Here is a 9853-nt window from a genome sequence, read left to right as displayed (position 1 = left end):
ATTAAATATCACATAGCCATAATGTATTCGATGTGTATTCATGATTCATCAATCATTATTATCGTTAAATGGCGGATGGTCTGAATTCATTCGCCTGTGGCTTTTATTTTGAAATGTCAGATGTACCACCGGATATTATACCTTTGGTGACAGCTCACTCTGAGAAACCGGAAGCTAACGTCGGTTTTGGTGACGCTGCATTAGACTGCAAGACATGGACCGGTCAAGTAAGTGAATTAATTTATCCATTTCGAATGTGTTGTTAGATAAGTATAGTCTTCGTGTCATTTACGTTTTTAATGCTACTATCGAAACGCCAGTTTAAGAGTCGGTGAATAAATAGCTCACCTATCGTGCAGTGAGTTGCTTGCTACTGATGCTAGCTAGCTCGCCGCGTAGCCTAACCTGCAACTGCCGTTATCTCAATGAATGAATACATCACAAAAGAGAGTAAATTATTAAATGAATTTGTCGTTGGTCGTTGGTACCGATAAGTACACCTTTCGACCAGCCGGTAGGTTAACTTGTTTCCGCATTGTGTCCGCAGGGCTATTCGGGTTGCTCTTCTTCAGTCTGGCTCTTGCTGGAGTTCAGGCGCTCACACCGGCGCACTACCTCTCCCTGTCTGATGTGGCCCGACTGCAGAACCTTCTGAGCCAACAATTCACCGATCTGGACTCCGCATACTACTCGGTTCTTGGGCTGACCAAGCTTGGAGCAACTGTTCCTGATCACGAGGTAAGAGAATCCCTCCATAATGGGGTGAGCAGTCCTGATACAAACATTTAGTAATAATGCACATTGGGAACTATATGTTACATCAACCTTCAATGTTCTTTGGCTTACATGTTTTTGTGTTTTTAGGGAGTATGCCAGTTTCTCAAATCCCAGCTGGACCCCATGAGCGTTGACTCCCTCTTCTTTGCTTCTGAGACCAGTCAAGCCATTTCAGGATGTGAGGTATGTTTGCTCTCACTTTTTCTCTGTCAGATTCTTTATATTCAGGAGCATTTTTGGAGTGGATGCATTAGTTAAGCTCAACAAAATGTTCCATATGACAACAGTGGGAGTAATATGAAAGACAATTTTGACATGGTAAATGAGACAATGCTGTGCAATAATGCAACCCCCTAAGAACCAACGGTTTCTTTGTTCGCTTCATAGATCCCTGTGTCCAATGAAACCCGTGACATCCTCCTGGCAGCAGTTAGTGAAGATTCAACCATGACTCAGATTCACAGAGCCGTGAGCGCACTCAGCTCTCTGGGGCTTCCTCTGGCTTCCCAGGAAGTTGTAGGTGCCTTGACAGGTCGCATCAACAAGGAGGACAATGTTGTGGCGTAAGTGTTTGCTGTCTGGGTTTGGGAGATCATCGTCGGTCTTGAAATCCTGGTGAGCAAATGATCTGAGCAATTTATTTATAATGTGTGTTCTCTTTGGACAGTATCACTTCAGCTCTGCAAACCGCAGCCCGCCTTTCCCAGCAGTCAGAACTTGGAGGAATACTGGAGGAAATTGAGGTGAGCTCTTAAACCTCCACCAAGTGGTGCTGTTTCACTGTGACTGCAAGACACACTGGTCTTTTAATTATGCACAGAGATTTTTCTTTTTTTCCCCAAACCAAATTAAGTTGTAACCTTATTTTTCAGGATCTGACAGCTCGTTTGGATGATCTTGGTGGCATCTACCTCCAGTTTGAAGAGGGACTTGAGGCGACTGCCATGTTTGTGACTGCAGCTTACTCCCTATCTGATCATGTGGATGTGGAGCCCCCTCTGAAGGAGGTATGAGTTCTGTCTGTCTGATGTTTGCGCTTCTCTTCATGGGTTTTTCCTCTGAAGCTGATGGAATATGTGTTCTCCCTACAGGACCAGGTCATCCAGCTGGTGAACTCTATCTTCAGCAAGAAATCCTGGGACTCTCTGGCCGAGGCCTTCAGTGTGGCAAGTGCTGCCGCTGCTCTCTCCAGCAACCGCTTCCATGTGCCGGTCGTTGTCAGTGCTCAGGGCCCAGCCACAGTATCCCACAGCCAGCCAACCCTGCAGGTACAGATTATGGATCTCAGTCTAGCTAAAGTCCTCTGGGTGTTTTTCTAATTGGCCCATAGTGATGCTGTTTCTCTGTCTGATTCACAGCTCCTTGTCACTGATGTCATGTCTCAACCTCTGGCCTCGGCCAGTGTGCTGGTGGAATCTGCCTACGCTGTGGCATCCAAGAGCATCATTCTCAGCCAAGCTCCATTCACTCTTAATGAGTATGTATTATTAGAGACATGGGTGTTTACTACATCATACATACACAGGTTCCCCTCTACTTGAAAATGGAAGAAATATACACATACAACCATTATCTCATTGGTCAGCCCAGAAAACATTCTTGGTGTTCACAGATCTGCATTTTGAATGATAATGCAAATAATTAAATAACACAAATGTAATTGTTGATCTTTTTTATTGACTGTATTATGATTATGTTAAACTAAGTACATCCAGTTTCTTTACAAGATGTAAGTACTGCCTGGTTTTGGTAGAACGTAACCCTATTATGCCATTTTTCTTATTTTCAGTGGCGTCTTTGAACTGAACTTCATGTCCAGCCAGCCAGCCAGTGGATATTACCAGTTTACCGTTGCAGTGACCGGGGATACCCGCCTTGTTGCCAATCATGTTGAGGTGAGGTGGTTGTCAGAATTGGCTACAAAACATTTAATTATAGAGGAATGGATTAACAAAATTGTATGCATCAGCTTTTGGCTGCCAAAAACTCAAAAGCTGTCAAATGAAGTTTAATGTTTATGTTAAAAAGTAGAAGCCCCTTAAGTTGGTTGCCAGTTTCTCATAAAGGTTGCCAGTGGCAACCAAGCAACCCTTATTGTCGAGCCCTATTGTGGTTGCAGCCTGTCCTAGGTTAGCGGTCCATCTGAATGTTATTGTCATCATTCTGTGTTTAAGGATTGGTTGCTGCTCTCATGCTCTTTCATGATGTCTCTTTGTGTTTGACTCTGTCCACCTGTAGCTTAAAGTGAAGGTTTCCACTGAGGTGTCTGTCACTAACATGGACCTCTCTGTGGTGGATAAGGACCAGAGCATCGGCACAAAGACCACCAGGTTAGGAAACCAGTTTGATAAGTGAAGCCCTTTTCGCTGACCCATAGGAGCATGGCAATAGAATACTAAATACTTGTCCTTCTTTAAATGACTCAGGGTGGATTATCCTTCCAAAGGCAAGAGCCCCTTCACAGCAGACAGCCACCAAAACTTTGCTATGTCCTTCCAGCTGGTTGATATCAACACTGGAGTGGAGCTTACCCCTCACCAGGTATGTAATCGGGGTGAGACCACAGCAGCAAACCGCTAGCTTGACCATAAAGCCATTATATAGTTGGCTAAAACGGTCATCAAAACCACTGCAAACCGCTCTGTCTTGTTCAAGATTAAGACCTATTTATTTTCCCTGTCACAGACTTTTGTCAAGCTGCACAATCAGAAAACTGGCCAAGAGGTTGTATTTGTCGCTGAACCCGACAGCAAGAATCTGTACAAGTTTGAGTTGGACACAGCAGAGCGAAAATCTGAGTTTGACTCCATGTCCGGTACCTATTCCCTCCACCTCATCGTTGGCGATGCTACCTTGGAGAATCCCATCTTGTGGAATGTGGTGAGTGTCTGTTCAGACTTGATGGTGATGATGCCAATGATTTGCCGATGTTACAAGTGTTCAGTCAGTGAGAGTAAGTTGATATTGAGCTCTAAAGTTGAGTTGTAATCTTTTGAAAGGCTGATGTTGTTCTGAAGTTTGTGGATGAGGAGGCTCCAGCGGTCATTCAGCCCAAGACTCTTTACGTGCCCAAACCAGAGATTCAGGTAATACTGATGCATTCGTTATTTATATTGACTTCACTGCCTGTTTGAAGGTGGAAAAAAGCAGCATGCAGGACTGTTTGAAACTGTTTAAAATCTCCTCGTCTCTGCAGCACTTATTCAGGGAACCAGAGAAGAAGCCTCCCACAGTGGTTTCCAATACCTTCACTGCCCTTATCCTGTCTCCCTTCCTGCTTCTGCTCCTGCTGGTAATATTTCAATCTAAAATGTTTTTTTCTTTTTGTTTTGTTTTTTGAGGTGGGTTTGTATGAGGTACTTATCCATGGTCAGTCTATTGCCTACAAGAGATGGTGGTCGACACACACCCAGTTTGGCAAAACAGACAGGATTAGCAGCACAGGAGTAAATCAATGTACTGTTGTGGATGAGGGCAGCAGAGAAATGTGTTTTAGCCACCTTAAAATAAGGCCCGTAGCCTTAATAAATACTAGTCTACACACATGTATTTTTACAGGTGGCTAAAATATGTTTTTCTGCTCTCCCCATTCAAAGCAGTATTTTTCTTTGCTCCCATGCTGGTTATTCTAGTACAACTAGTCTGTATCAACCGCCATCTACTGTCGGTAATACACTGACTATGGATAAGTATCTCATTTAACCCCACATAAAAAAATCCAAACTATCCCTTTTAACTGTACAGCAATATGGGAATAATTTAGAAATCACGAACCTCATTCCATTATTCATCCAACCCTTTTTAAATGGAGCTTTCACCTTTTTGTTATTGTTTTATGCACAGTGGTCTAGTTTCTTTCCCCGGAAAAGCTCTTCAGTAGGAAGCCTTCATCAATGGTGAATGAGGCTCCAGTACTGCACAGATATAATGCTTGTTTTGATTTAAAATCACAAAAGCTATGGTGTATTATTTTCCTTGGCATTTGCAGTGCTGAGTAATAGTTATTGTTGCAGTGGATCCGCACATTGTGCGTTAGGTGATAAACAATTTTTCCGGCCCCTTTTGTTTGCAGCTCTTGCAGGGGATGAAAATCACATTGTCTTTGTTCTCCCTCTTGTCTGTAGTGGTTTAAGCTCGGAGCAAACATCTCCAACTTCAGCTTCACCCCCAGCACTATTCTGTTCCATGCAGGACACGCAGGTTAGTTCCAATCTTTGTAATGAAGTGTTTATCACAGATCTTATTGGTTTACAGCTTCTTCATCTACTATTCATCTGCTGTTGATCATGGTGATAAGTGCATTGCAGTACTGACTGCGGCTGACAGTGTATTATCATAATTAATTTCAGCGATGCATTATTCATGAAATTTCACGCATTAAAATCGTGGTGCGACACATCCCCCCCCAATCCCTCCCAAAACAGCCCTAGAACAATACATCAGCTTTTTGGATGTCACAGCCAAGGTAAAAATTGTCACAGAATTTCCAGAAAGTTTGCAAAATAAAACAGATGTGTTTCACTTCCATTACATAAAAATTAGGTTCGTCGAGAAACAGTTTGTGGTGCTATTTCTCTAGTAATTCTCTAGCCATTGAACCATTGCAGAAGAAGAAGGTGCGACGAGATGGTGTACTTAAAACAGGAGCGGTTAAACCTCGTGGAACATGGAATGGAAATGTGGCAGTTCTGACTGTCTTCATCGCGCCAGACAGATCTGATGTTTTATCTCTTCAGTGGAGCAGAAACCTGTGTGATGTTCATCATCAAGCCTGGTTCCATTGCACTCAATTGCTGGCACTTCCACATGTTTTCAATTTTTCTAAACAAATTGAAAATACCTATAAAATGCCTATAAAAATTGGTGGAAAGTTGGCAACGCATGGAGTTTTTAAACTTGAACATGCACATGAAACCACCGTTGCAGGCAACATATTCAAATTGTATTACTTGCATAATAAAACTGATTCAATTATTAAAAGGGGATTCAGTTTAAAGTCCATATGAATAGGAATCTGAACATTTTAGGAATAATTGAAAACAGAAACACTATCGTGGTCATTTGAAAGAATGAAAGTTTAAGGCACTTCTGCCTTGGCTTCACTTTTCAGATCAGGATTTTGCTGCCTGGTTCAAAGTGACACACCATAGCAGAACAGCAGACAGCAGAGGAGAGATAAAAAGAACAAGGAATACACTGACATACATAAAAATATGCAGTGATGTAACAAACCACTGGTCGTCAAATACTGCCACTTTGTATCGCTAAATGCTGTCTCATTATGTGAAGAAGAGCGTGACGCCTGCATTTTTTTTGATAACCTGAGAATAAGAACGGGATGCGGCCCCTGGCTCGGTTATTGGCTCGGTTACACACCCACGTGGGTTCAAAAGAGGTTATGGCTAGAAAGGATCTCCCTTGTCTAAATATGACATCACATTCTTGTCATTATGTGTACTTGTAATTGGTGCCACTCAAGGGATCGGGATGCCCTATGCAGGGGAGAGGAGCTCTCACTCTTGATTGGTAAGGCACGCTGTAGGGAAGGGAGACATGGGAGAACCAGGACTGTACAGGACAGACTGTGCTGCCGCAGTAAAATGGGAGCTTTTTTGAAAGGGACGCTGATGCTGACTTTTGTCCACAGGGACCACTAAAATTAACCCAAAATGACACTTGCTCATTGCACCTTGTATAATAGAAAATACCCTGAAACCAGATTCATGACTTAATTACAGGAACTCTAATGTAAAGCAAATTACACACTGCATTCAAATTTGCCCTGTCCCGCAAGTGTTGCGATTTCAGGATTACACCAAAATTAACACATACAAAACTTTTTGAGCGTTTTGAACAAGATGGATCCAGGTCTAGTCATAACTGCCCAAAAGCTCTTTGCTGGACACTTTAAAATAACAAGAAAGGAGACAATGCAGTCAGAAGTACCCAACCCACTTGGGGTACCAGTGACTTGCAGCCATTTTGTTTGGATGTTAATGTTTCAGCCCGCTCTGTTGTTTGATTTCAGCCATGCTGGGCCTGATGTACGTCTACTGGACTCACCTCAACATGTTCCAGACTCTGAAGTACCTGGCGATTATCGGCGGTGTAACTTTCCTTGCCGGGAACCGCATGCTGGCCCAGAAAGCAGTGAAGAGGTACGTCTCCTGATGGTGCCCGGCACAGATGGTTCCTAGAGAGTCCTTGGTCCCAGATAGAAAGCCTGGCCCCTTTCAGATGATGAGGACTCGGGTGCTTTGAGGCCTCTTGGTAGTTCTTAGCCTTAAACCTGAGGACGAGTGCCTATTCCATATCGTAGCTCCTCAGTTGGTCCTCAGAGGCTGATATCAATGCCAGACTCTCTGCCAGGAGCAGAGCTCATGCCTACTTAGACCAGGAGAGAATTGTGGCGGCAAGATCTGCAAGAGCGATTATGTAAGTGGGCAATTTCTGCACCATCATTATGTAGAGCCCTCAAAGTGCCAGCGTGAGCAATTTACCTCCTGACTCCAAACTCACTCTGTTGTTCACTTTCACTACTTGCTCTTCAACAGCAAGTTTAATCCCCTTTTTCTTTTTCTAAGCAAATAGAATTCTGCAATTAATGGTTTCACAAATGTCATTTTTCCACTGAGGACTTTTTGTCTCCCTTCTTTCCTGCTAGACTCTGTCTCCTTGCAGCTGGTGCCTGTGTCTTTTTAACTTTTCTATCCACACCTTGCTGTGTCTTTACTCCTTTTTCAGGATTGCCGCAGAGCAAAGTAGTAGGTTGGCAAAGTATAGGAGCCTACGATAAAGCCCCCCCATTTGTAACAAATGAGTCGGTCGTGCTTCCAGGCTAAAGTAAGGGCATCCTCATTGCCTGCGTCCTCAGTGCATTTCCATAATGGCTGGCAGCGTGCATGGCTGTGTGGTGCTCGATCATTCTAACTCTTGAGTGTTGACATGTACATGCTGCCCTCCCCCCTGGTTTGCCTCTCACTCATCCCGCCATGTTCATTACAACCACAGCCTACCAGCACTTTGGTAATCCTTCCATTATGGTCTAACACCCGTGGTTCTGGTTGTGCCATTACATTTGAGTGACATGTTGTGTGTTCATGAGCCAAGATATGCAGAGTTTCTCTGTGTTCTTTGCCCAAATACATTGTTTGTTGTGCGTTAAAATGCATGACCGAGCCTTTACGTGACTTGTCATAGATCAGGTGTTAAATTAAGACACAAGGAATTGAATTGATCTAATGTTTGTTTATTTCCCCCGTCTCTTCCACAGAATCGAGAAAAAATAAGAGAAGAAAATGAAAAGAAGACAAAGCAAATTTTTTTTTTGTTTCCAAGGAGTCATTCAATGATGAATCAAATCAGACTTTAAACATGGCGTGGCAGTTCTCGAATTCAATCGACAGTTTAAACATGCAGTTTGTCTCTGTTGCCAAATGGAAGAAATTGAGAAATCACAGCGTCTCCAAGGACAAATGCTCACTGACAGATACTCGTACTGAGGGCTGTAAAGCTACTGATCATTGCACTTCATCTTCCTGTGGGATTTATTTTCTTATTGTCCAACATGCCAGTGTTTTCTAAGTGAGCTGGAATTATTATTTGTGGTTTCTTGGTGGATTGTGGGTTGAAATGTGTCTGGTCTTTTTTTGTACATTCCTCTTTTTCGCTCTATGCCCATTTCATCTTGAAACAGAAGCAGTTCGTCAACTTCCAGCTGATTTAAAAACAAAAAAGGAAAGGAAAAATTAAAATTGGCAGTAGCACTGATACATTACTAAATATGCCAGTGTGTTTGCCTGTTTGGTGCAGTAAGTGTGGAGGAGGAGCAGTAGTCCCCTATTTGATACAGCGTTGGCATCCCTAGAAAACATGTTCATAATGAAAAATGGGCAATTTGAGGAAGTGATGTTTTTGTAATGAAGAAGAAAAGAAATAAAGAATTGGAGGAAAAACAGTAACTCAGTGCATTCTTTCTTTTGTTTTAGTAAGTATTTCTTTTGAATGGATTGAAAGAATGAAGGTTGAGTGGAAAAGAAGAGAAGCTGGAGACTCAGAAGTGTGTGTTGCTATTTAATCTTTGGGTATTTAGATTCTTTACTTAAGGCTAGGGTAGTTAATATTGAGAAACTAGCAAGAGTATGCTAGATTTGACAAAAGGTCCACTTGAAAAACCCTGCCCAGTATTGACAACTTGGAAAGAATGGAATTGTCTCGCAGCACTGGCTCAAAGTCCCTCAATCTAGCAACAAAGTCCCTCCAAAGCCCTCAAAATAAAATAAAAATATTAGGAACGTAAACAATAAATTTGACTATTGTAAGTACTCATGGCTGGAAAACGTGCAATAAGTGCACAGGTCATCCAATTACTACATAACCAAGCTTATGTTTTATTTTTTATGAATGTAAGATTGTATTTATAAGAGCAAGAGGGCGTTGTTTCTTCATTAAGGTTTCACAGCTTTACTTTTAACTCTGCATACTGTGAGACTACAAGTACCTTTGTCACAGTAACGGACGTTTTGAACCGTCATAGCAGGAAAAGCACAGGTGTAATTAATAACACAAAGGATGGTTTCATTCCGTTTAGGAAAGCTATTAAAACAGACAAACATCCCAGCATGCATATCAGGAGGGGCCTGAAACCACCTGCATCGAATGCAGCTAATGACGTTAATTTCACCTGTTTTACTGCTATGACATGCCGAATGATCTGGGTTAAAGATGCTATGTGGGCCTTGTTTTCATGGCAGACATTTTAGCTCATCATGGTGGGAAAAACCAGGTGAAGCTAAAGTCAGAGTCAGTTCCATGAAGAGTGCCAGAAACCACAGTGAGCCAGCATGTGCAACTATACTAAATATCAATCAGGCAGATACCACACAGTCCTGAGAAGGTCTAGTTAGGCAATACAGGGGAAACACCTGTGCGTTGGAACTACAAAACCCTTGAAAACGTCTACATACATTTTATGAATTAAATATTAAAAATATTGTTCAAGATTTCATTGATTCAATTATTCCTTATTGGTATTTCAGTAGCCACTTAATTTAGATTGTTTGATTTACTACGTTGT

The 9853-nt window shown here is 42.3% G+C and overlaps 1 protein-coding gene across 2 annotated transcripts; it reads left to right on the top strand.

Annotated features, from left to right (window-relative positions):
* The first annotated feature begins 145 nt into the window (after positions 1-145).
* On the top strand, positions 146-8738 carry rpn2 (ribophorin II). 2 transcript variants are annotated; one of them, XM_084036858.1, is made up of 18 exons: positions 146-227; positions 548-738; positions 865-960; positions 1165-1340; positions 1445-1520; positions 1650-1784; positions 1869-2045; positions 2136-2254; positions 2567-2672; positions 3016-3107; positions 3204-3318; positions 3463-3657; positions 3777-3863; positions 3974-4069; positions 4902-4977; positions 6806-6935; positions 7522-7620; positions 8051-8738. In XM_084036858.1, the coding sequence occupies exons 1-17, from the start codon at positions 215-217 to the stop codon at positions 7571-7573; spliced, it is 1932 nt and encodes a 643-aa protein (XP_083892984.1). In that variant the 5' UTR covers positions 146-214; the 3' UTR covers positions 7574-7620; positions 8051-8738. The 2 variants fall into 2 exon arrangements, with proteins under 2 accessions (XP_083892984.1, XP_083892985.1); XM_084036859.1 differs by lacking the exon at positions 7522-7620.
* Positions 8739-9853: the final 1115 nt, after the last annotated feature.

This window comes from Eutrigla gurnardus, assembly GCF_963514095.1.
Source record: "Eutrigla gurnardus genome assembly, chromosome: 2".
NCBI classification, from domain to species: Eukaryota; Metazoa; Chordata; class Actinopteri; order Perciformes; family Triglidae; genus Eutrigla; species Eutrigla gurnardus.
This window is presented reverse-complemented; position numbering and strand designations above follow the sequence as displayed.

Coding starts and splice junctions, on each gene's coding strand:
- rpn2 (XM_084036858.1), top strand. Junction 739..864: donor CAACTGTTCCTGATCACGAG/GTAAGAGAATCC, acceptor TTGTGTTTTTAG/GGAGTATGCCAGTTTCTCAA. Junction 961..1,164: donor AAGCCATTTCAGGATGTGAG/GTATGTTTGCTC, acceptor TTCGCTTCATAG/ATCCCTGTGTCCAATGAAAC.